Source organism: Taudactylus pleione, unplaced genomic scaffold (genome assembly GCF_031769625.1).
Source record: "Taudactylus pleione unplaced genomic scaffold, aTauple2 ptg000179l, whole genome shotgun sequence".
NCBI classification, from domain to species: Eukaryota; Metazoa; Chordata; class Amphibia; order Anura; family Myobatrachidae; genus Taudactylus; species Taudactylus pleione.
This window is the reverse complement of record NW_028284581.1, coordinates 2,873,675-2,899,865: the sequence shown is the minus strand read 5'-3', so window position 1 is coordinate 2,899,865 and position 26,191 is coordinate 2,873,675. Positions and strand designations below refer to the sequence as shown.

Sequence of the window (26,191 nt, the reverse complement as noted above, 5' to 3'; positions counted from 1 at the left end):
TCCCCGCCGGGGTTTTTCACAGTACATGAATTACCTCCGATACCACATCGGTCTGTCATTCCCCTTGCAGGGATTACCACAACGGCCACCCTGGTGGATGTCGTTTTATACGAAATACTAATTGGCGTTATATTCGCCCTGTGGTTACTGACCAGTGGCTCTGCCGTGAACTGGATGGTATATTCGGCTCTTTCCCTCTCACATGGGGGGAGCCGATCTCAAGTATTATTATCCCTGCTTTGGGGCTGGTAGCCAGGCTCATTCTGGATATAGAGAATGTCGATCCTGCACCTGTATCATACATCTCCCGTTTTCTGCCCAAGGGTGGATCTCATAGTGGGAGTCTGGCTGTCCCCAGATACGAGGAGTCACAAAGGCCTCCTGTTTCCCATTCCCTGAGGGTCCTCACAAGTAATGGAAATCCCCTTCTGGGATGGATTTGTATGTTAATCATCGGGTTACAGGCATTAATACGCCTCCCATCCCGGCCTGGACGAATATTTCGGATCCGTAGGTGGTTTCTTTGCCTGAAATCAATGTACTCGTTTTCAGGGCCTGTTGCCCGTCCTACCATGGCCATCGCATGGTGATGCTTTTGTGACGTTTTTCCCCTCCAACACGTCTGAGGTTCAAATATCTTTTTGCCGCTCACAAAATATGCAGTGGTCATATGTGGGATTACCTCATGGGATGCCGGTCTTCTAACTTTCAGGATTTCGGCGGCGTCTGTATCCGCCGCAGTACCCTATGGCTGCGTTATGGGAAAGCAGAGGTGCACACTCCTTCCATGGGGAAGTTCTTGTTTGGTCCTGACCTTGACAAGATCGTTGCATCATTGGCAGTATCACTAATGGGGAGATACCGTCTTTAGCTACTCCCACTACATTCGGACTAACTCTGTTAAGTCTTTTTGTCCTCAGGGTCAGCCTAAAGGCCTGTTTTTTCCTAGGCTGTCGGCCTCCATGGGGGCCACCATATCCAGTACCGAGCAGTCCTGGACTTCCGGACGACCCTGTTTCTACACCTGAGGATATACCCTCAGCCTGACGGGACAGGTCTACATCTGGGGAATTTCCAGAGTGAGGTACTGATTCTCAACGGCCTCTCATTGCTCATGCAGCCTCCTCACAGGCATTGTTACACGGGCCCTTCTTCAGAACTGATCAGGGCCTTACAATCCCAGAAAGCTATACAGTCTTTGTGGTAAGCAGAGCTATTTCGGCCAACCTCACTATCTCAGTGAGGGACTGGTTGTTCTACTTTCTTTTTGGGGCGGTGACCGACTGGTCCTCCTTTGCCTATACTCTGTCTCAAATCCCTGAATCAGATTCCAACGGTGCCTTGACTCAGGTGGAATCGTCCATGCTCCATCATCCAATGTTTGGAACCTGGGGATTTTATGGTATATCCGAGTATTCAGGATACGTACCTACGGGTACATACAGAGCCCTCTCATCAGCATGGGTTCAGGTTTGCTGTGCCACAGCAACACTTGTAAGTTTCGGGCTCTGCCTTTTGGGGCTGTCCTCAACTCCACCGGGGTTTACCAGCTTTATGGATTTTCTGACAGTTCACCTGTTCAGTGTATCCGAATGCTCCTTTCTCTGGACGGTCTCCTGCTTTTAGCAGGATCACCAAGGTACTTTACCGCCAGGTCAGGATAACCGGGGCTTCTTCTCGGCACAGATAATTAGTCAACGGAGAAAAAGTCCTCCCTGGATCCCTCACAGGGTTTTCTTCATCTGGGAGCACTACTGGATTCTCAGAATCTGAGAATTTTTCTGGCGTAAGACAAGATCTCCACTCTTCAACTTCGAGTGTGCGGATATCTACGCAGTCGACATATGTCATTACTCTTTGTGATGCGCGGTCTACCAGAGTGTCTACCTTTTGGTAGGGTGGAATGTGCTCAGTTCCATTCCAGGCCTTGCCATAATTGACTCCCCTCCAGATGGATCGAGTTTTTTCCATCGGATCGCTGTTCGAACGATGATACTTTCTCCGGAGGCGAGTTGGTCTCTGTCCGGGTGGCTATGGCCATCTCGTCCAGGGTGTTCTTTGCTAAAGACAGTGTCTGGTCCGCATTCGTTTCGGGGCAGTTGGACGTCTGTCGCTTCTGCCCTGCCACTTAACTTGTTGATACTTTAAGCTGTCTTGGACTTTCACTCTGGCCTAACCCATTTGTCACGGTAAACCTGAATAGGTTCAGTCCGACAGTGTCACAACAGTGGCTTCCATCTAGGCAACACTGGTAGTTGGGTGGCAATGTTAGGAATGTCACCCATTCTGACATAGTCCAAGGGTCTTCTCCTGGCCAACTCTGCGGTGTTTATTCCCGGAGCTCTCCATTGGGAAGCGGGCTTCCTCAGCCGTCACGGCGTGCATCCCGGGGACTAGTCTCTTCTCCAAGAGAGGTTTCAACTCCTGGTGAGCAGAGGGGGCCTCCCTGAGGGGATTGATCCCCATGGCCTTCTGACTCGATCACACATTACCGGTGTTACAGTCCAGCTCTAGGAGTACTGAAGCTACCTTCAGTGACTCTTTGTCAGTGAAGTGGTCCTTCCACTTTGTGTACCTGTGTCCTCCGGTCTCCCTTCTTCCTCGAGGTCTTCGGAAGTTTAATTCGAGACGGAGGGGCTTTCCTTCTGGGGGCTCCAGGTCGTCCCAGACATCACTGGTACTAAGATTTTCGGAGTCTCCTCATCGATGCTCCGTTCCTACTGCTTCACTATCTGGACCTGTTGTCTCAGGGTCCTTGTTTTTCCCTGGATCTGGATCGCTTGTCTTTAACTGCGCCCCTACTGTGGTCCTCGGGCTTCCCTGGCTCTGTCTTCATTGAGATGTTTAGAGCAGATAGGCAAGACTTTGCTGGGATCTGCCACGGACTGTGGCATACATAATTCTTATGGTATCGTACCTGTCGATACGATCCTCCGGTGTCCAGGATTTCCAGATAATCTGGCATTCCTTCCAGCTGGCTTGGGTTTCACCCTTGGCCTGGCCTTCCTGACAGTGCGGATCTCTACACTGTCGGTATGGTTAAGATATGGAATTGCTCCGCTCTGGTATCCAGTTCATCCTTTGGAGTGTTTTCTGGATTATGTCTCCACTTGTCCTCCCTAGGGACTCCTGGGGAGTTAGTAGTGGTTCTTTGTTCCCTCCGGGGACAGTCAATGGAACCGCTGGTTGTGATAGCCATTACATGGTCTATTGTTTAAGCTCTCTCTCTCTCTCTCTCTCTCTCTCTCTCTCTCTCTCTCTCTCTCTCTCTCTCTCAGGGTGTTTAAATCAACCAGGAGAGTGTCTGAATTGGGAGCGTTCTCATGTGGCTCCCTCTTCTGGAGGGCATCATGTCAGGGTGTGAGTTGCTCTCGCCCTGTGTTTCTTCTTAAAGTGGTTTTTAGGTTCCATATTATTCTGGAACTTATGGTATGGCCATTCAGTTCCCAGTCCTCTCGGCTGGTGTGGCCTCATGGACTGTGGTCCGGCCTCTTTGGCTTTATGTGATCCGTTCAAGTTCCTTATGGTAATCGGACTCCTTATTGGTGGTCTGCGGTTTCTGGTTTTAACAGGAAACGATGGCCGGCCTATAATGAAATGTTGACTGGATGGCCTCGTATGTCTTCCTCAGGGGCCTACCCATGGGTGGGCATTTCTGTCGTTGAGGCTTGTTTTTTTCTCGGGCCGTGTAACCCTCTTGGGCGGCTCGTCGTGGCGCCTCGGCTGTTTTGCCTTACTAGGTGTCCACGTGGTCTTCTGTCCATACCTTTTTAAGGTTCTAGGCATTGGTTTCCTTTGCCTCTCAGGATGCTTCCTTTTTGGCGACGGATTCTCCTCTCAGCACAGGAGCGTCCCCACCCTTGGTTGAACTGCTTTGGGACATCCCCAAGGTCAACCCTGTGGACCCCCTATGGACCCTGAAGTAGAAAACAAGAGATATGGTAAGAACTTACCTTTGTTATCTCTGTTTCTACGAAGTCCATAGGGTCCACAGGGCGCCCGCCCTGACGCACCTGGCTTCATATGGGCTGTGTTACTGGTCACCGGTTTCCCGTCTCCTTTTCTGTGAGTATGGTTCTAGAGTGTTCCAGTTTTCTCTCTTTTTCTCTCCTCCTCCGGCCTTTGGCTACTTACAATCTGAGGTGCCTCTGGCTGGGGGGCGGGGTTATAGGGAGAGTGGACCCAAGTGCATCCTGGGAGCTAAAAGCTTTAACTGCGTGGTGCCCGGATTTGGTTCCCAACCTATACCCCAAGGTCAACCCTGTGGACCCTATGGACTTCGTAGAAACAGAGATAACAAAGGTAAGTTCTTACCATATCTCTTGTTATAAAAATTGTTAGAGAAGCCATTGGGCCCAGGCGCTTTATCACGTTTCAAGGATTTGATGGCATTTCTCACTTCTCCCTCTGTCCAGGGAGTGTTTGAGTCTAAAGACTGGTCGGTAAGGGAGGGCAGGGAAAGATCTGAAAGAAAAGCAGAGTTTCTGATGTGGGTTGCGCTATGTGTACATCTTTCAGATTATAAAGGCGAGAGTAATACTCTGCAAAAGTGTTAGAGATGTCTAGTGGATTGGTCAGTGTGGCTCCAGAACAATTATACAAGGCCCAAACTGAAGCACGAGCCTCTTTTCCTCTCCGCTTCCGGGCTAGGAGGCGGAATGCCCTATTACCGTCAACATAGAATCTTTGATTAATCAAATAGTATAAGAACAATAGTGAAACTGATCTTTTTCAAAGTATAGACCTCTAACTCTTCTCTAACTTTTCATTTTCTTGTAAGAGTATGGAATTGGAAGGGTCAGATTTATGTTGATTTTCTAGGGCCCAAAGTCTAGCTTCTACTTCCTTTTTGCTTTTGAGCTTCTTGGTGCTTAATTCTAGATGCTACCTGAATTACCGATCCTCTAAGAACTGCCTTAAGAGCGCACCAAAAATTAAAGGGTGTAGTATCCATGGGCTTATTATATTGGAGATAATCTGAAAGAGAGGACTGGATGGCCTGCTTCGCCTCCACAGAGGATAGAAGAAAATTATTGAATCTCCATGGTCTGGTGGAGGGGAAAGCCCCACTACAGTCCCATTGAAGTGTCAAAGGAGCATGGTCAGACCATGTGATAGGGAGGATATTTGAACCTCTAACCTGTTGTAGTGACCATTTATCCATAAGGGCAAGATCGATCCTGGAATATTATCCGTGCGCACGAGAGAGAAAGGTGTAATCACGGGTCGTAGGGTGCATAGCCTGCCAAACATCATACAGACCATACTCCAGGACCAACCGACCGACTAAAGACCCCTGAAGCACCAGTAGGATCAGCAAAAGCACCACCGGCTGCATTATTAGATTTATCCAATCGAGGATCTAGGACTAGATTAAAGTCACCAAGTAGAATAATCTAACTTGAGCACACCTTCTGGGTAACCTTGAAAAATGTTCTAATAAAGGACATTTGACCAGTATTTGGGGCATATACAGATGCTATAGGAACAGCTTTCCCCTCTATCTCCCCTATCAGAAGGAGATATTTACCTAGGGGATTGGCTGCTTGGGATTTTAAAATAAAGGAATACCCCTTTCAGACATACAACCCGGGAAATTTCCTGTGCAAATTCCCGGGTATTTGGTCGAGACCCCCCTTTCACACTACATTCTCTGCCATCTGCTCCTCCTAGCCTATCCCCTCTCTGGCTGATGATGATGATGATGATGATGTCATCATTCAGCAGCCAAAAGCCGGCCAATCGTAATGCAGTTTTTTTTTTTTTTTTTAATTATAATTTTTTTAACATTTATTTTAATTCCCTGGTGGTCCAGCGGGAGTGCAGGCGGCCCGCTGTGGCACGGCCGGCGCTGGGGTTGGTGAGCAGCAGCAATGAGCATCCTATAGGACGCTCTGCGCTGTCAGCTACATGCAAAAGCTGCTTGGTGCTGCCCGGGAGTAATATATTCCCGGGTAGCACCATTTAGACAGATGCAGGGTAATTTCCCGGGACTTAAGTCCCGGGAAAAACCCTGGTCGATCTTTGGCGAAATGGGTTTCTTGAATCGCTATAACATCCATTTTGTGGGTTCTAAAATAGCGGAGGGCAGTCCTACGTTTCTGAGGGGAGTTTAAACCCTTAGCGTTAATAGACATAAAATTCACCATCTTAACAAATCTAGAGAAATGCGGAGGCAAATCAAGAACATCCTAGCTATACTGGGTCGATCAACACTGACATAGAGAAATGCATATAGCCTGTAAACTGAATGGGGGAGGGAAAGGACACAAAGGAGGGGAAAAGGGGTGAAATGGGACATGGACATAAATTACTCCATGGCCACGAAACAGAGTGGCGAAAATGGTAGAAAGGGGGTAGTGACACGGTTTCCACCACCTGGGAACAAAATGGCAAATAGCACTTAACAATTGGATAAGACACACCATATATAGCAAAAAATAGCATATATTACTTGAAATTAAGCCTGTTATGGCAATAGTAAACATAAAAAACGGCTATATAAATACACATTGCTTCAATCAACATTGAAAACAAATATAATTAAAACATAGTTACGATGATCCATATCTTAGCAGCTTGTAAAGAAGGCAATTGGAGTTGTAAGGAACTGTATGAACTATAAAGACTCAGATGTCCAACGGCCACTATAGGTGAAACACCGCAAACACAGAAACAAGAACTAAGTTGAATTGAGGAAGTGCAGGCAGTAAAACAATCAGCCATTATTGCCCGCTATGGATTAATCTGAACTAATTCTAGGAATGTGTTCAATAGATTTGGTAGCATACGGGATCCGCCAAAGGTCCAGTGCTTTCATACCGTCTTCCAAGGAGCTTAGCACTTTTGTAGAGCCATCATAAGTGACAAGTTTAATTGGGAATCCACATCTATATGGAATTTGAGCTTGGCATAAAGCTGATGTGATGCTGAAGAAGGACTTTTTTAAATTTAATATAGCTGGGGAAAGATCTCCAAATATTTGCAAGTTTCCTAGTGCAGCGGAGGAGGGTCCAGCATCTCTAGATGTTCGCAGTAGGCGCTCCCTCACATGGAAGTAAGTGCATCCTCATGATAGTGTTTCGCGGAGAGGCCTCAGGGGCATTGCGAGCCTTAGGGAGACTGTGAATTCGGTCTAAGAGGCATTGTGTGGGAGGCAAGTCGGAGTAATTTCTGAAATCGAGCCACAGCAAACTGAGTTCGGAAAACTGTATTGGTTCTGGCATTCCACGGACTTTAAGGTTGTTCCTGCGTGCCCTGTCTTCAAGATCAGCCAGTTTATCCCGAAGTGCAGAAAGTTCCACTTGGGTAGTTTCATGGGCAGATATTAGGTCATTGTGAGAGGCGACCACCTCTCCCATCTTATTCTCGAAGGTCCGTGCAACCCTCTAATTCAGTGACATCATGCTTCAGTTCCCCAACAGTAGAAGATAATTCAGCTGTGATGTCTTTCTTAAGATCACCGTGGAGCTGCAGCAAGCGCCTCACCGTGATAGGTTCGTCCATAGAGGCATCATCTGAGGAAGCATGCGGGGACGAAGCTGTAGGGGGAGAGGCAGGCTTATCTTGTGACATTCGTAGTTGCGAAGAATGTGTGGAATTTCTCGACATCAGAGCGGTCACAGATGTAGTCTTAAAAAAGCTCACCGGAGGGATACCTTTAGCCAATTTGTTGTTTTTCTTAGGCCCCATGTTTTCTGGTTATAGATCTAATTGGAGAATTAGCGTTTTGAGTAATCGCTGAAGAAATGGGGATATGTTATGCAGTGTGTAGTTGCGATGGTGGTGGAAAAATAGTCACATTAGAGAGGAGTCAGAGCCATGGGGGCATACTGAAACGTAGGAGATTCCTTGTGGAGCAATGTATCACATTAGCCACACGATGGCAGTAGAGTTTCACTGTTCGAGACCATTAAGAAATAAATGCACTCATAACCAAATGGAGCAGATAAATAAAGTAGAAAAATACTGTTTATTCACTGCAAGGTTGTAGCATGAAGGGTATCCATATGCAAGGTGAAGGGGAGATAGGGTTGAAAGGGCAGAAAGTAAATGGATGCTCCAGGCCAGCTGTGACAGGCAGGGAGTGTGCTGTGGCTCCAATGACTGTGAGAGCTCCGCTTTGCGCCCTGACACCCAGCGCAACGAAGGAGGCAGAGCAGAGACTCCAGACCAGCTGACAGGTCACTCACCGCGGTCGTTGAGGAGAGGAGTGCAGGGAGCAGGTATTGAAGAGTCGGGAGCCAGGATCCGATTTCCAAGATGGCGGCCGCAGACTCACCAGCAGCAGTCAGGCCCTTGATAAGGAGGCAGGCAGCCCGGGAGCACCGCAGAGATGTCCCTCCTCCACACCCGGGGTAAGAGGCTTCTAGGTCACCCGCTGGAGGCAGGTCAGGAGCTCTCACTGTAGCACCCGGCGGGAGTCCGCAGGACCTCCGGTCCCGGACTCCAGTCCCCAGCTTCAGTTGTGGAGCTAGGCCTGAATAGAGAAAGGGGGTCCCTAAGTACAGGACACTCAGTAGTGCTACAAGTAAGAGATGGGTCTCTGTATTTGGACTACCCAGAACTCCTCTTAGCAGACTAAAAGGGGCTATTTTTCAGGGAGAGATCCCAAAGGTGCTTCCTCTCTGTTTCACAGTCCGGCCACGCCCCCATGTGGTTATTTTTTTTTATCCTTTACTGTTTGCTGAGCAACTTTCACATTGAACTTTAAAGATACAATTTTTTAAGAAGATTGTTTGAGATTGATTATATACCTCCTGTGTATTTACATTTGCACCTGATATTGTTATAACTGGTTATCCAAAAAGTGTATTGTCTGAGTAATATTCTTAATTGCTACAAAGCACATGTTTGCTTATTTATTTATTTTTTCCCCTCAAACCTGTTTGGAGAGCCTGAGATTTTTATTTTTAAAGTAGATCTAGCAGTATTATTTATGCAACTGTATAGAAAGCATCCAAGCCCCCATGTACCTGGAAATCCTGCCACCAGTCATGTTTTGATGGCAGGTCACTGTGGGTTTGTTTGCCTTTTTTTTTTTTTTTTTTTTAATCTGTAAAAGGACCAAAACTGATGCCTGGATAAATCACCCGCCAAATATCTGGTATACTGTCAAAGTGGAAAGGTTTTTGATTCCATGAACTTGCAGAAGAATCCGATGTGTGTCTGTGTGTGTGTCTCCTTTCTTCCTCTTTCTGTCTTTCACCATAGGAAATTACATCAATTTTCAGCTTCTTTCAATCGCTGTCCAATATTTTTTTTTTTTTTTTAACCATACAAAAATCCACTTTAGAAGGTTAGTGTACTTGGGCTGTTTTGTAGATTTACCTGTGTTCCTTGAAGTAGCCATAGGGCTCTGCTAACCACTACTGTATAGTGATCGCGGTGAGCGACAAAATTTGTGGGTCCCAGGGACCCACCACTTTAAAAGAATGGGGTCCTACTTGACCATTTCTGGGTTCCATCATAATTTATGCTTTAGAGTGCCCCATATGCCTCAGATCTCCCCACATGCCACCACACATCCCCACATGCCCCTAAAATGCAGATCTGATACCCCCAACAGCATCAGATATCCCCACAAGACCCTTAAATGCATGTTTTAATGCCTCCATGATCTTTCAGGTAATATGACTTGTCTGTTCACAAAATCCATAGTGAACAAATAGGCTTACCATATCATCCCTTTAAACTGGGAAGCTCATGGATTACACAGGTTCTGTGGCTGATTAAAATCAGGTGAAATCTAGGCATGATGTCAGCCAGTCACAGAACCTTTGTAATTAATTCACGTGTCCCATTTTAAAGTGATATTATGGTTAGCCACTTTAGGTAATAGGCATATTTGTGAGCTAGATAATGGTCCGCGCTACAGGAGTATAATTCTAAATCTAGCTGCTACACACAATCAAAGAGGTGTCCCGACCTCATAAGCAATACGATAAACAAGGGGAGGTGTGAGCGCTCTGAGTCTAGAAATGTGGGTAGGGTGGTTTTAATTAATGACACAAATCTAGCTAATGGATGTATATGGGAATCTAAATGGGAGAGGGAGGAGGGGGGGAAAGGGAAAAGTATAGGGAATGTGGAATACAAGTTCTGGTGTGAACCACCGTGAATACTGTGGGTAGGGTGTTCACTTGGAAACAGTTCAGTCAATAAATGATCTTAAGACACCGGGTCGGCAATAACTTGTGGCAGTATGTTCTTATAGTGTCGTCAGCTGATTCTAAAAATAACAGTTAATGGTGCAAAAAAAGAAGAAAAGATCTCCTTTTGTCCACTGGTATATGGTTCGGTGTCCCAGCTCTCATCCTCAACGTGTCCCATATGCAAAAAGAGGAGACCCGAGCATCAGGTGCAGGTAGGCAAGAGTGGTGTAAAGTATGTGGTGAGTACTTACCCAGATCCTGCCGAAAGCCCGCTGGTTCACCTGCAGTCTTTGCTCGACGGTCCAATAAGTATGGGTGTGGGAGAGGTGGTCCGGTAAACCATATATACACTAGTACATGGACTCAAGGGGAGATTAAAAATGTGTTTTATTGCCTGTCCACATGCAAATATTGCTCCTGGTGGTACAGGTAATGAAGGGTTAAACATAAGGCAACAGGGGAAACTAGGCAAACTACAATCTTAATATAAAAGTTCAGGGTAAAAAGGTAGGTTGCTGTAATGTCCCCAACGCGTTTCGTCCCCGGTAGGGACTTTTTCAAGGGTAGGTGGTCTGGGGGGCAAGGTGACAGGCTTTAAATACCTTTGGTGAAGCTCCGTATATGGTGTACTCCTGTTATTTCCGGGTTCGCGCTCTCCACTGCGCGCCGGTCATGTGACGAGTAAGTCTGGTACACAACTAAAATATAGAAGTACTGCACCAACAATAGAAGTGATATCAGACAGAACAGGAAAAAGTTCCAAAATTAAGGAGACTATCACATGTGACAGTTGCCACATCATATATGTGTTGAGATGCCCCTGTCAACTCCAATATATTGGAAGAACCACACGTAATTTAAAAACCAGAATCAGCGAACATATCAACAACATAAAAAGGGGATTCACAGGACACAGTGTGTCAGAATACTTCAGAACAACACATGCATGTAATCCAGAGGGCCTTACATTTACTGGATTAGAAAAAGTTGAGCCAAACTGGAGAGGGGGGGATCACATTACAAGAATCGACAGAGTAGAAAGCCGATGGATATTCGAAATGCGGACTCTTCAGCCGGAAGGTCTAAATATTGACCCCTAATGATCGGGTTATGGTTTGAGAGCCACACCGTATTAGGTCATTCATGTTACATGGCGACACAATATGCATATTATGCACGTTATACCTGCTTTAACAGCATACTGTCATTATTATATAATATATGGTCTCAACTACTATCAATTAAGGACCAACACATATCAAAAGGGTAGTACCATTATCTTGTGTCATACTTTCTCAAGTTGACCCCATAAGATTAAGAGTAGGTTTATACATTTGTACTTATTATGATCCAATTACCCCTGTTTAGGATGCAGGGACCAATCGGAGGACCATATTGAGTGACTCTAAGCAGAACACCTTTACCTATACTCAGCGCTCTTACTAAAGACTGTTAAGCTAGTGTAAGTGAGATCCTTACAGATGGGTTTACCATTTACATTATTACGATCATTCTGCCAGTGCATAGTGTTCCCTTAATATGAACACGTCTTTTTACATAAGGCTTCCATTGTGTAGAATCTCACCCAAAATGGCCGCCTACAGGAGAGGGACAGAGGAGACCAATGTAGCCCCATACACATAGGGGAGAACAACGGAACATTCCCAGTATTACCTTAGGAGGCGCACTGTCTGCTCTCAACACTTGGAGCATGCGCAGTGAGCAGGCTATACATGTGACCAGACTTACTCCTGTCACATGAACGGCGCGCAGTGGAGAGCGCGAACCCGGAAAGAACAGGAGTACACCATATACGGAGCTTCATCAAAGGTATTTAAAGCCTGTCACCTTGCCCCCCAGACCACCTACCCTTGAAAAAGTCCCTACAGGGGACGAAACGCGTTGGGGACATTACAGCGCCCTTCCTTTTTACCCTGAACTTTTATATTAAGATTGTAGTTTGCCTAGTTTCCCCTGTTGCCTTACGTTTAACCCTTCGTTACCTGTACCACCAGGAGCAATATTTGCATGCGGACAGGCAATAAAACACATTTTTAATCTCCCCTTGAGTCCATGTACTAGTGTATATATGGTTTACCGGACTACCTCTCCCACACCCATACTTATTGGACAGTCGAGCAAAGACTGCAGGTGAACCACCAGGACTCTTCCTAGAGTTGGCTGTCCATCTAAACTGAGCAATCGGGGGAGAAGGGCTCTAGTCAGGGAGGTGACAAAGAACCCGATGGTCACTCTGTCAGAGCTACAGCTTTCCTCTGTGGAGAGACGAGATCCTTCCAGAAGGACAACCATCCCTGCAGCAATCCACAATCAGGCCTGTATGGTAGAGTGGCCAAACGGAAGCCACTCCTTAGTAAAAAAGCTCATGGCAGCCGGCCTGGAGTTTGCCAAAATGCACCTAAAGGACTCTCAGACCATGAGAGACAAAGATTGAACTCTGTGGCGTGAATGCCAGGCATTCTGTTTGGAGGAAACTAGGCACCGCTCATCACCAGGCCAATACCATCCTTACAGTGAAGCGTGGTGGCAACATCATGCTGTGGTGATGTTTTTCAGCGGCAGGAACTGGAAGACTAGTCAGGATAGAGGGAAAGATGAATGCAGCAATGTACAGACACATCCTGGATGAAAACCTGCTCCAGGGCACTCTTGACCTCAGACTGGGATGACTGTTAATCTTTCAGCAGGACAACGACCCTAAGCACACAGCCAAGATATCAAAGGAGTGGCTTCAGGACAACTCTGTGAATGTCCTTGAGTGGCCCAGCGAGAGCCCAGACTTGAATCCAATTGAGTATCTCTGGAGAGATCTGAAAATGACTGTGCATCAACGCTTCCCATCCAACCTGATGGAGCTTGAGAGGTGCTGCAAAGAGGAATGGCCGAAACTGCCCAAAGATAGGTGTGCCAAGCTTGTGGCATCATATTCAAAAAGACTTGAGGCTGTAATTGCTGCCAAAGGTGCATCAACAAAGTATTGAGCAATGGCTGTGAATACTTATGTACATCTCAAAAAAACATTTTACACGTTGTCATAATGGGGTATTGTGTGTAGAAATTTGAGGAGAAAAATAAATTTATTCCATTTTGGAATAAGGCTGTAACATAACATAATGTGGAAAAAATTACGCACTGTGAATACTTTCCGGATCCAGTGTGTGTGTGTGTGTGTGTGTGTGTGTGTATGTATGTATGTATGTGCATATATATATTCATTCCCGATAGCCTGTATTAGCGGGGCGCATTGGAGGTCAAAAAGCGCCCTGCCCTCACAGCCTGCGGGTGCAGTCTTCACCCGCGAGTAGCAGTGTCCTGTGGGTGGGGAAATGTGCGGTGACCTGGTCGACGCTGGAGAATAGACGCCGGGCGCATGCGCCCGGCATCTGTTCTCCCTGTCGGCAGCGCTTGCCAGGCACACTCCCAAGTGACGAAAAGGGACACGTCTTATAGACACGCCCCCTTTTCCCTCTCTAGCCCCGGCGCACTGCCTGGAGCTTGAGTGAACACTATGGCCCGTATTCAATTTGAAGCTGCGAAATCCCGTTTTCGCCTCCATCGCCAGTTTGGAGGCGAAATCGGGTACTGGCGAAACTTCAGTCAGTGAAAAAAAACGGGAATATTCGGGAAATAATTGTAGGATCTTCCTAAAGATGTCCATAACAGGGGGATCACTATGGGTACCCCCGATTTTGCCTGCAGAAGAAAGTCTGGGTTTTAAATAGCCACGGCGTGTTTTTTTTTTTTTTTTGTGGTCCCATCAAATTTGGGTTAAATGAAAATGTGTACTAGCATATTTTTAAGTCCCTAAACGCATTTTTTGTTTAATTCTGCAAAAATGCACCTGCTGCTAAAAATGGGGGTACCCATAGTGATCCCCTATGTCTACACATCTTTAGGGGGTACCTGTAATATTTCCCAAAAATTCCCGTTGTGTTTTCCCTGTAAAAAAACTGGTTAAGAGTTAAAAAAAAAGAATGCCATAGGGCCCACCCCCCAAAAGCCAAACCAGCCCCAGGCTTGCCAGCCAGTCCTGGTTTCTAAAAATACGGGGAACAAAATGTGTAGGGTTCCACCGTATTTTAGAAACCAACACCAGGCTGCAGGTACCAGTCCTGGTTTTAAATTTAGGGAGGAAAAAAGATGTGGGGATGTCCTATATTTAAGACCAGCACCAGACCCTACCGACTGGGGTGTAATGCCACAGCCCGGAGACCCAGAGAGAATGCCAAAAGTGTGCAAGCCAAAGGGGGCTACTTTGAGGAATCTAAAATATATATTTTGATTTAACAAATTTTTTTGTTTACAACATAATTCCATATGTGTTCTTTCATAGTTTTGATGTCTTCAGTATTAATCTACTATGTTGAAAATAATTTAAATAAACAAAAACCCATTGAATGAGAAGGTACGTACTGGGGTAGTTTGGCATGATAGAGTGCTCAGAGGTGCAGGTTAAATTAACAAAATGGAGCTTTACTGCCAGCATACATTAACAAAATAATAAACGCCCTAGCCCCCATACAGGGCTCTACCTCACTGCTTAAACCATGACTAATTGGGCAGCTAGTCTTCAAACTAAACCGTCTTAGCCTTCTCTCTCACAGGTATAGGCACGGCCTCCTGGCCTGGCTTTAATTAATTCAGTCTTTTTTTTATTTTTTTTATTTTATGGTCCTCCCTGCCCCATGTAGGTACGGACGCTGGCTTGCAGCTTGGCTTTAACAGCTTCACACAATCGCAGAGCTTTGTGGTCCTCCCTGCCTTTTGCAGGTCTGGACACTAGTCTCCAGACACACTGGGCTCTTTACCGGCCACAGTCCCACTTAGACTGTCAACTCATCAGTCCCACCTTGGTTCTGGTCACACCTCCTTTTTCTCCCTGAGTGGCGATCCCTCCCGCCAATGGTTATGAGAGTGGAAATGAGCTCCCATAATTGCTTTCATGTGCTCAGCGCATGTCTTAGTCCTGCTTGTGTGTAATTTATATCTGCTGATATGTCTTTTCTGGTCTCTACTTGGTGAGCCAAGGTCTAACGCATACATCACGGATGTCATAAAGTCTAAAAACAGCTCCTCCAAAAACAGGTCTTCCATCTTAGGTGGCGATTCAATTGTTTGAATATCTCCCGTGCAGTTTAGATGGGAGTTACAATTGTTTGCATGACTAGCCTTGAGGCTGCATGTATCGCAGATTCAGCTCGCACCCTCCTGAGGTACGAGTAGAAATCTGTGTGAAGTAGGCCTGACAACATGGGAGAAGCTGATTGGCGTGGCTAATCCTGTGCCTTCTCATGTGAGAGAGGGGCTGGTTGCCCAATCAATTGAATAGCTCCTGTGTACTTTGCAGCTCCCATCTAAACAGTTGAATTGTCCCATAAGTATGTATTTAAGAGCTACAAATCCCCCCCACTGTCACCTTTCTTGAAGTTGGTTTGCCAGATCTATGTTCTCTAATCAGCAAGAACAAATTTCATTGTTCTAATGTCAATTATTTCAGATCACCGGCATCTTGTTATGGGAGCAGTGGAGATTGAATAGAGCCCCTTATCTCTGGTCTTTCCAAAGGCCCCATACATCAGAGATGGATCGCTGCGATCGGAGTAGAAACGCCGAAACGCCGGTCGGAAATGCAGGTTGACTGACATTGATCCGCGATCCGTTGCAGGATCGGTGAAATTCTACAAGTTAAATTTCACCGATCTGCCAATCACGATCACCCGGAGGGTGGCGAGCTGAAATGCGCAAAAAGTGACCCATTTGGGCGCCCAAACGGCAGTTTTCACGATTGCGGCTAAACCCGACCTCTTTGGGTGCGATAATTTATCAATTGAATATCGCTCTGCGATTTCCCGTTACTTTACACTGGAGAAAGCGGAATTAATTCGCCTGTTTTGCAGCAATGTTTTCTCTGTACGTCTCTGCTTTTAGCCCTATTCAATTGTAAAACAGGTGAAAACATGGATAGGTGAATGTTTTACAAAGCAAAACTAGCGAAAAGGACTTTTTGGGGGGAAATCAGTCTACTCCATAAAAACCTTCAGTGACCCTGAGAATCATTCTAGAATAGTAGTAGCCCTAATAAAAGTATTTAGTGAAAAAATTATAGAAAGCAATGTTTTTTTTAGAAAAATAAGTACTGTAGTTAAATTTGGGGTACATGAAAATGGGTACTAGTATAGTTGGTGAATTAAGAGATTATACACAGACGCACACACGTTGAGTCTCCCATATCCAAATGTTCCGAAATACGGAATTATTTTGGCATGACTGAGATAATGAATCCTTTGATTTTTGATGGTTAAATGTACACAAACTTTGTCTAAGGCACAAATTACTAAAAAAATTTATAAAATTACCTTCAGGCTGTGTGTATATGAAACATAAATGAATTTCATTTCTGTACACAAACTTTGCTTGAGCCACAAAATTATTGAAAATATTGTATAAAATTACCTGCAGGCTGTGTATATAAAGTGTATATAACACATAAATGCATTCTGTGTGTATATTTGGGTCCCATTCCCAAGATATTTCATTATGATATGCAAATATTCCAAAATACGGAATATTCCGTTATCCAAAATACCCTTTGTCCCAAGCATTTTGGATATGGGAGTTTCAACCTGTATGTGTGTGTGTGTATATGTGTGTGTGTGTGTGTGTATATATATGTATATATATATGTGTATATGTGTGTGTGTATATATGTGTGTGTATATATATATATATATATATATATATATATATATATATATATATATATATATAATTTATTTATGGAGATTTTTCCTAGGCGAAAACTCTATGGAATTGATAACAGGCGAAAAGCGCAAATCGGCGATAACTTTTCTCCAAATGACACTTTTCGCTGCTAATTGAATTTGGCCTTGTGTATTAAAACTGTAGAAAGTGAGATAATTAGTGCAAACAAAGCTTTACTGTGTCTGTACTACTGATAGTGGTCAGCAGATGTATGAACAGCTGTAATACATGGTTGCATGACTTCTGTCTCTAACATTGCCACATGAATGTATTCTAGCATATGATGTGAATCTGTCTTAGGCACAATGACAGCCATTGTAAATGTTTGTTTTTATACAATACCTTCAGCTCTTACAGAAACCCTTATGAAAATATTGTATTTTAAATGAATGGACATGACCTTTCATACATAGTCTCTCCTCTCTTTTTTTTTTTTTTTTTTAAATTTGCTGCAAGACAGTTATGAATTGATGTATTGCTCTTTCTAGACAACATTTGCTGTAGTGTCTTCATACAGAGACACATGCAGTATCCGTTCAATGCCTTCTGTGTTTTTTTTTTGTTTTTTTTTTGGTCCAATTCAACATCTGTTATCACCGAGGGACATTCAATGTTGTGTAGAAAACACTTTTCTCCTCAGACTGCTAACTTGTCTTGGACTAAAATAATTTGGTGTGACATATTACAATGCTGTGAAAATATCCATCAGAAAGAGTTATTGCTTAATGACCTAATTGCCCTATTACAAATAGATGTGGTTTTTTTTTGTTAACTGCCCTATCCCCCCACAAAGATTTTGGGTACATTAAATCATTTTTCTTCTTTGGGGGCCATAGGGTCCACAGAAAATACTTTGGGGGGTATGTGGTTGGAGTGATCCAGGCATCAAACGGTTAACAAGCTCTCAGCTCCCAGCTCCCAGAATGCACTGGGTCTTCCTCCATATACACCCTGGCTACAGGCAGTTAGTTTTTTGTTTGGTGCGAGAAGGCACCTTACTGATAGTGGGACTGCGGTAGTTTTCCCCCCCCCACCCTTCTGAGCAGCGGCATTTGCTGACTGAGGGGAGAACCTAAAGCAGCTATGCATCCGGATATACGCCCTTGTCGCTGCTCCGTCTTCTGACGCTGTAACACCAGTGACGGAACTGGTGATTGTGGCGGGCTTAGCCGGCCCAGGACTGCAACCAGAAACTTCGGGGATGTAGGTAAGGTGGTTCCTCGCGACCGCTGAAGCGGGGAACCATGTGGCAGTCCGTGCCTCTGGCAGTGGAGACTCGCCGGGGGGCGCTGTTGTGAGGAGCCATATGCAGACTGTCTCCAACACTAGACCACTGGGACATGAGGGATCTTGACAGCCAGGGTCTTGATGGCGGTGGCCATGTCAGTGTGCCAAGTGGATCCATACAGCAAAGGGGAGGTACGCTTTCCCCTTGCAGCCACCCCCCGGGCCCAGACGCTGGTTCATATTCGAGTATCCCGCATCCTTGTTGCTCCTCCCAGCGTCCCTCTATATCAGTTGGCCAGAGACCACTCTCAGGTGCTCTCGATGGCTGTGTGTTCAGGAGGTTGGGTCAGTCTCCCTGTATGCCTCTCCTGCAGTGATCAGGTCATACAGAGCTCCATATCCTACCCTGGCTAATAGGTAGTTGACTAAAAGTTTGTGTGTGTATATATATATATATATATATATATATAATATATATCGCAACATATCCACTTAAGAGCATACAATAAATACAAATAAAGTCCAGTATCAGAAAAGTCCCAAATAATGGCGATGTATGTGGTTTCATCCTCTTATTAGCCTCACCACAGGCCAAATAGTATCAATCATGAAACGGTAAGCAGAAAACAAGGCACATGTACGTGATCACTTTTACTAAGTGTAATAAGCTCACATACATCAAAGTAAACAGCATCCGGCTCACACTCAACTCCGGATAGCACCCAGGGTGATGGATATCCACTTTATACAAAGTGGCAATCCCGTGCGGCTCTCCTTGCAACAAACAGCTTGGGACTTAGCTCGTGAAGACACCACGTACAACGTCGGACACTGAACCATGCCCGGGCGTGCTTCGGTGTTGGACGTGGTGTCGTCACGAGCTGAATCCCAAGCTGTTTGTTGCAATTAGAGCCGGACGGGATTGCCACTTTGTATAACGTGGATATCTAGCGTTCATGCTAGGCTGTTTCAACAGGGTGCCGCGCCCTGCCCTATTTCTGAAGGCCAAGAGCACCCTGCCCTCCAGTGCGGCGCCCCCGCAGAGACAGCCTGCGGATTCTGTCTCCACCCGCGGCTCGCAGTGTGGGATATATTGGGTGTGAAACATTGTCACATTTATACTCAGACTTTGTATAATTTTAGCGCTTTTATGTCCAAAGAAACTGAAAGACAGGTGGCTGTTGCCCCTCTACTGGTGTCATGTATGGCCTGTAAAGCGGGATTATCGCCACAGGATTTCATACAAAATGGATTATGTGGTCATTGTTTTAAAGAGTCACCACAGCAGTCAAACCTACCAGCTTCTGGACAGGAACTTCCTTGGGTTGCTTTTTGCCAGATCATAGTGCTGGTTGCGGACCGGTTGGCGGTTCCTACGCCGGCCCCGAGGATGTGGTACCCTCAGCAGCTGCAACCTACTATGTTTATTTCCCCCATGCATCCGTCCTGGATGGGCATGTATGCTCACTCGGGTCAGAATGTGGCTTCGTCCTCAGCTTTCCAGCAACCGCTGCAAGCAGCTAGGCCAGTATAGTCAAAAGCCAGAAGGCGGTCGGACTCACACACCGTCCAGTCTTCAGATTCTGGTACATCTTCTGAGGAGTATGGGGATACACTGGTCTCCTCCCCGGAGTCCCTCTCGGGAGAGGAAGACAGTTTTCCAACAGCAGATGTCCTCTCCCTGGTTAGGGCAGTCAAAGCTGTTCTAAACATAGATGTTGAGGAGCCGGTACAAAGTCTCCAGTATTTAAACGCCAGAAAGTTGTGAAAGCTGAAGTTCCCAAATCTGAGCACCTTTCGGAACTTATGGGGAAAGCATGGAGTTCTCCGGACAGGAAATTCCATATTACAAGAAAGGTTGAGGCCTTATACCCCTTTCCATTGGATGACTGCATCAAAATGGGAAGTTCCGCCATCAGTAGACACATGTGGCACATCTGGTTTGGAGTGCCACTTTGACCATACCATCTGCTTTCTCTTAAATGTTTCACAGATAGGAGACTTGAAGCCTCTCAAGGCAGTTTTTTTTTCTGATCAGGAGCTGTTACTCACCCGGCCATGGCTACAGTCTGGGTTTCCAAAGCCATTGAGGAATAAATGAAGGCACTGGAAGATGCTCTTCGAGAAGCTTCCAAGGAACAGCTGACTATTCTCTCCTGTGTTAAGGAGGCAGCATCCTATTTGGGAGAGGCAGCATTGGATGCTGGTATATTATCCTCTAAAGCATCAGCCATCTCAGTTGTGGCTCAGAGAGCCCTTTGGTTAAGAGACTGGAAAGCAGATGCTGGGTCTAAGCCTTAGAATCCCTTCCGTTTACGGGAGGCATTTTGTTTGGCACAGAGTTAGACCAAATTGTTGCTACGGTGGCAGCCTCTAAAACTGCTGGTTTACCTTCAGCATCCACTGCTAGACCTAAGCTGTTGTCCCTTCGGCCACAAGGAAAAGCAAAGGGTCAACCTTCCTCTAGAACCAGTTCTCGCAGGAAACCACAGTCTAAGAAATTCTGGCCTAACAGATTTCCTGCTTCCAGAACTCAAGATAAACCTGTAGTTTGATGGGACAGGCCTCCCCCTGGGGGATCCCAGGGTAGGAGGCCGACTTCTTCAGTTTTCAGACACCTGGCATCTAACAACAACAGATGCCTGGGTTCGGGAGGTGGTCTCCCACGGGCACGCCCTTACTTTCTGGAGAAGTCCCCACGCAAAGGTTTTTCTGCACAACTGTGGCAGCGAATCTGTGAAAGACTTGGCTCTTGCGCAGGCTATACACTCCCTGCTGGTGTCAGGGGTAATAATCATGGGTTCCAGTGAATCAACTAGGAAAGGGATATTATTCCAACCTCTTCTTGATTCAAAAACCCAATGGGTCTCACTGGCCTATTCTAAACCTGAGGAGACTCAACACGTTTATCCGGGTGCCTAGGTTTCATATGGAAACCCTTCGATTGATTGTGTTGTCAATGGAACCAGGGGATTTCATGGTATCCTTGGATATTCACGATGCATATCTTCATGTTCCAATTACAACGTTCCACCAACGGTTCCTGCGCTTCTCAGTGCTTCAGGGACATTACCAATTTCAGGCACTGACTTTTGGTTTATCAACAGCCCCTTGGGTGTTTACCAAGATCATGGCAGTAATGACTCCCTGGCTCAGGAGCCAGGGAGTCAGAATCCTGCTATTGGCTTAGTTGCCACAAAAGTTGCAGCATAATCTCAGACTGACAATTGCCTGTTTACACAGACTTGGTTGGATCATAAATTGGAAGAAGTCATCGCTTCTTCCAGTACAGCAGATGGTGCATTTAGGGGCACGCTTGGATTCTCTGGCACAAAGGATATATCTGCCAGAAGACAAGATTGCGATCCCAGTTTCATGTAAATTAAGACATTGTGGTTCCGGCTTTGCAGGCTGCAGGCCTTTCGGCTGGTGAAGCATCTTTGGATGTCCGTGCACTACGTATCTATGTAGATCGCACTAACTGTGTTAGAAAGTCAGATTCTCTATTTGTATTGTATTTCCTGCCATAAGCGGGGCTGGCCAGCTAACAAACCGACTGGCCAGATGGTTGCGTACACACAAGCTGGTCTTGTTTCAAACACGGTAACAGCACATTCTACTAGATCTGTGGGACCATCGTGGGCGGTTCGTCGTGGTGCCTCTGCTGAACAAATATGCAAGGCAGCCACGTGGTCGTCCACACCTTATGTCAAAATTTTACGCATTTAACACATTTGCGCCTCAGGATGCTTCTTTTGGGCGTAGGATTTTCCTTTCTACTGAAACTCTGGAGCGATCCCACCCTTAAAGGGAACTGCTTTGGGACATCCCCAGGGTATTTTCTATGGGCCCTATGGACCCCGAAGAATAAAATAAGAGTTATGATATAACATACCTTTTTTGTTAACTTTTTCTTCGAGGTCCACAGAGCACCCACCCTAGCGCACCTGGTGTTATTGGGAAATCATTTTTTTTGTATTTTCTATGATTCCCTCATCTTAAGAGTATTTCTCGAGTATAAGAGTCCTTCTTTCTCTTTTTTTTTTTTTCCTTCTCCTATTTGGGCTTGATGACAAACTACCTGCCTGTAGCTGGGGCGGGATAAATATGGAGGAGGACCCAGTGCATCCTGGAGCTGAGAGCTTGTTAACTGTTTGGTGCCTGGATCACTCCAACCACATACCCCAAGGTATTTTCTGTGGACCCTATGGACCTCGAAGAAAAAGCATTAACAAAGGTATGTTATTTTTAGATCAGGTTATCATATAGGTATGTGAACTCTGTGTGACATACTAATTATGTTTTCTATAGTGTAATCTGATACATTAAAATGTAAAACCTACTTTCTATTACACAATCTACAGGGTATCATCAGCCGTGTGACGGATACTGTAAAGAGCATTGTTCCAGCATGGTTGCAAAAATATTTTAACAAAGCTGATGAGGTGCCTGGTAGATCTCTGAACACACATGATGTGGAAGAGCATCTGGAGAATAGAGAGAATGATGTTGATGGCCACATCTATGTAGAAGATGATGGACCCTCATCTGCTGATGGTAGAGTCACTCCGGAGCCAATTAGGATTCAAGAAGGTGAGCTTGGGTACCAGTCCTTTTCTAATGTCCTATTTTGGTTTGTAGCCTGGAAACTGTTAGCAAACTTTTCCAATTTTGTGTTGAACTTTTTGTGACTGATACAATGCTCAAGTATTCAACAGGATAGCTCTTAACTGCTTACAGCAGAAACTATAAACTATGAAGTTTAAAAAGCATTTTACACATTCATAGACACACACCAGCAGCCCTTAATAATATGTTGCTCTGACATTCAAAACAAGAAAAATATGGCAGTTTACCACCTCTACAGCACAGTGCACTTTTATTACTGTATTATGTTTTTTCCATGTAAACTGAGAACTATTTGACAAAAGAGCGCTGAGTGGTAATAACGTCAGTCATTGAGTTGTGTTAATACTGTAACAATTGCATGAAGGTGAGAGTGGTGACAGATGAGGTGTTCATTCAGGGCTGGTTATGACTTCATTGTGGTGTGACCTAGGTTTGGGATCTTTGAGCAGGCAAATATATGGCAACACAACTCCCCTATTCAGAGGGTAAACAGTACCTGCAACACCCATTTCCTTTTGCTAGTTGCAATTTGGCAAACAGAGTAATGGGGGGCATCCACTAGACGATAAAGTTAAACGATAATGATAAAATCGTTCGATAATCGTTCGAACATCGTTTGCAAATCCTGCAGTAATTGTTTCTAACGATGTACGATGCGCGCTCCCGGTGGTCGTTTGATCGTCTCCTCCATCGACTGAACATGCAGGTCAATTTCACTTGATTGCTTACAAATCGTTTACACATCGTTCACGCTGAACGATCAAACGATGAACCACTATAGCTGAAAGCTCTCAATCACATATTCAAACAACATAGTTTATCGTTATATCTTTTGCAAATCCTTTGCAAATCTTTTGCACATTGTTCAGAGTGGAAGATCAAATTTCAGGGGAAACTTCAAGGAAAAATCGTTAAGAGGTTGGACAGGGATAAAATCGTCTAGTGGATGCCCCCCTTAACAAGATTCCTGTTTCTGTTGGACAGTTGTTCATAAGTTTCCATTTATTTTTATGTATTCTACAGACTGTAAACACACAACATATGGAGCTGGTGTTCTTTGGACTCGATTCAATTCAGCGCGATGCTGAATAGCCCCAGAAGGCAGCTCCTGGAGTTATTCAATTCACCATGCTGTCGGAGAATGCTGGTTCTCGCAGCTTAACATGGGTCTTTAGTCGTAAGAATTGACATTCTCCGACTAAAGTGCTGCCGCATGGCTGTTAGCTCCGCGCTAAGCAGGAAAAGAGCCGTGCGGTCGGCACTTTTGTCGGATTTCTCCTTGCACCCTCATGGGTGCGAGGAGAAATCCTTCAGTCGGACAAAACCACACAATGAATTAAATAGCAGCGGGAGCTTCCCGGGATTATTCAGCTTTGCGCTGAATTGAATTGTGCCCTTTAAGACTTAACTGACTCACCATAGAAACACTTACATTATGACCTGTTGCACTGGTCAAGGAGTCTTTTTCATTATTGCTGCTGGCAGTCGTATCTTCTCTAGACGTTGAGACGCTGAAGAAGAATGAATTTTGCATTGTGTTGTGCATACTGATTAGACAGCTGCCATTTTACATGCAGGTTAAAATAACACCCATGAATTAAGGGGGCATTCAATTTAGCTCTGGAAGGTAGTTCTTGGAGCTGTTCATTTGACTGCGCTGTAAACTCCCGACTAGGATTTCTGCTCGCACCCTCCTGAGGTGCAAGCCAAAATCCGACTAAACTAGTGCCGCAACACTGTTTTCCGGCCTAGCTTGTGCGCTAAACAGCATCGGGCCCAGCACTTTAGTTGGAGAATGCTGGTTACCATGTCTAAACACCCGGGTTAAGGTGTGGTAGCTGGCATCTCCCAACTAAGTGCAGGGTGCGATGGTTACAATTGAATAGCTCCGGAAACTCCTTCCCAGCGCTATTCCTATCGCGCTGAATTGAATCGCCCCCTAATTGCAGCATTTAAAGTTACTAGACCACCTTTGTGCTTGCAGTTTTCAATGATTCAGCACAAATTAATTCTTCAGGTATTTTTCTACACTACAGTGACATGTAAAATATAGGCAAATTACAGTTTGTCATATCAAATTGTGATGGTCTCTTATAAAAAGTATATACATATTTTTTATTTTTTTTTCCTAGATCCATCTACAAGTCAGTTCACATTAAATGTTCCTGACACATTAACCAGGCCATCATTACACCGGCCAAATCTAAGCGTCAACATCTTGGACTCGCCAGCACTGCTTTGTCAGCCTTCCACTTCCTCTTCCTTCCCCATTGGACCTTCTCAATTTTCACTCGTGAAGGAAATAAAGGATTCTACCTATCATGATGATGACAACATCTCCACCACAAGTGGCTTTTCATCCCGGGCATCTGAAAAAGGTAACAGTTCATACATTAATATTCTCCCCTAATCTCCTGTTATGTGTGTGTGTGTATGCCACAATGTTGCTTGTCCTCTGGGGTCCAATTACAGATGTCACAAACTCAGGTGAGGCACTGTCTGGTGCCGTAGTTTTACCAGGGCACTCTGGGGGGTCTTCTGCTCCCATGTCCCATGGAAGCTAAAGAACGCTGCATTGACCTGCTGGATGTGTGTCTGATACCTACTGCATTGAACTTGGATATGATTTGAGCCAATGTCTGTTACCACCGACAATTCTGGCCAGACAGCGCTGGTCACTGTCATTAAGCACCTATGGTCGGCCACTGCGCTGTCCGTGGTGGGTGGTAATGCCTTCCATGAGATATTCACACCCAAGATCCTGCACCTACATATATCAGGGAGCTGTGGAAAGCTATCTAGATATCATGGGTCAACATCTCTCCAGAGGTCTTCCGCCCACTTGTGGAATCGATGCCACGTCGAGTTGCAACACTTTTCTAGCCTAGAGAATGGCCTACACACTAGACATCTATCCCATGACTCTTGGCACTTCAGTGTATGTGTGTATAATATAAATTTTTTTTTTTGTTTGTTTTCTTACATATTTTTGTTTTCCCTCAGATGTTGTCATTAAAAGTGTGAATGCTCCCCCTCTGTGGTCTCCAGAAGCTGACAGAACACACAATCTTTCACATAACTCCTCCATGAACTCCAGGAAACCAACATTTAACCTGTCTGCTTTTAGTGCGCTTTCACCAGTAAGTACTATACTGTTTTGACAGTTAAAAACTTCTCTACTTGCTTATCAATCTATCACCAGATTGATAAAACATGTTAGAGCTTGTCACATAAATAATTTGAAGTATATGTGTAGTCCAATCATAAGCTTATGTCATTACTATGGTGTTATCTAAAGCTTGGGTACACATTAAACGATATATTGGACCATTTGCCAATTTCCAACGAATCAGAGCGTCAAATCGTCCAGTGTGTATGCACTATTTAGCATTCCCATG

General features: G+C 45.2%; 1 protein-coding gene across 2 annotated transcripts in view; it reads left to right on the top strand.

Annotated features, from left to right (window-relative positions):
• Positions 1-26,191, top strand: part of NUP153 (nucleoporin 153) — a 190,841-nt gene that overhangs the window by 18,882 nt on the left and 145,768 nt on the right. For both annotated transcript variants that reach the window (XM_088475837.1, XM_088475836.1), the window contains exons 2-4: positions 22,529-22,757; positions 24,926-25,171; positions 25,797-25,933. In XM_088475837.1, coding sequence (XP_088331963.1) covers positions 22,529-22,757; positions 24,926-25,171; positions 25,797-25,933 — 612 coding nt within the window. The remainder of the gene's footprint in view (positions 1-22,528; positions 22,758-24,925; positions 25,172-25,796; positions 25,934-26,191) is intronic.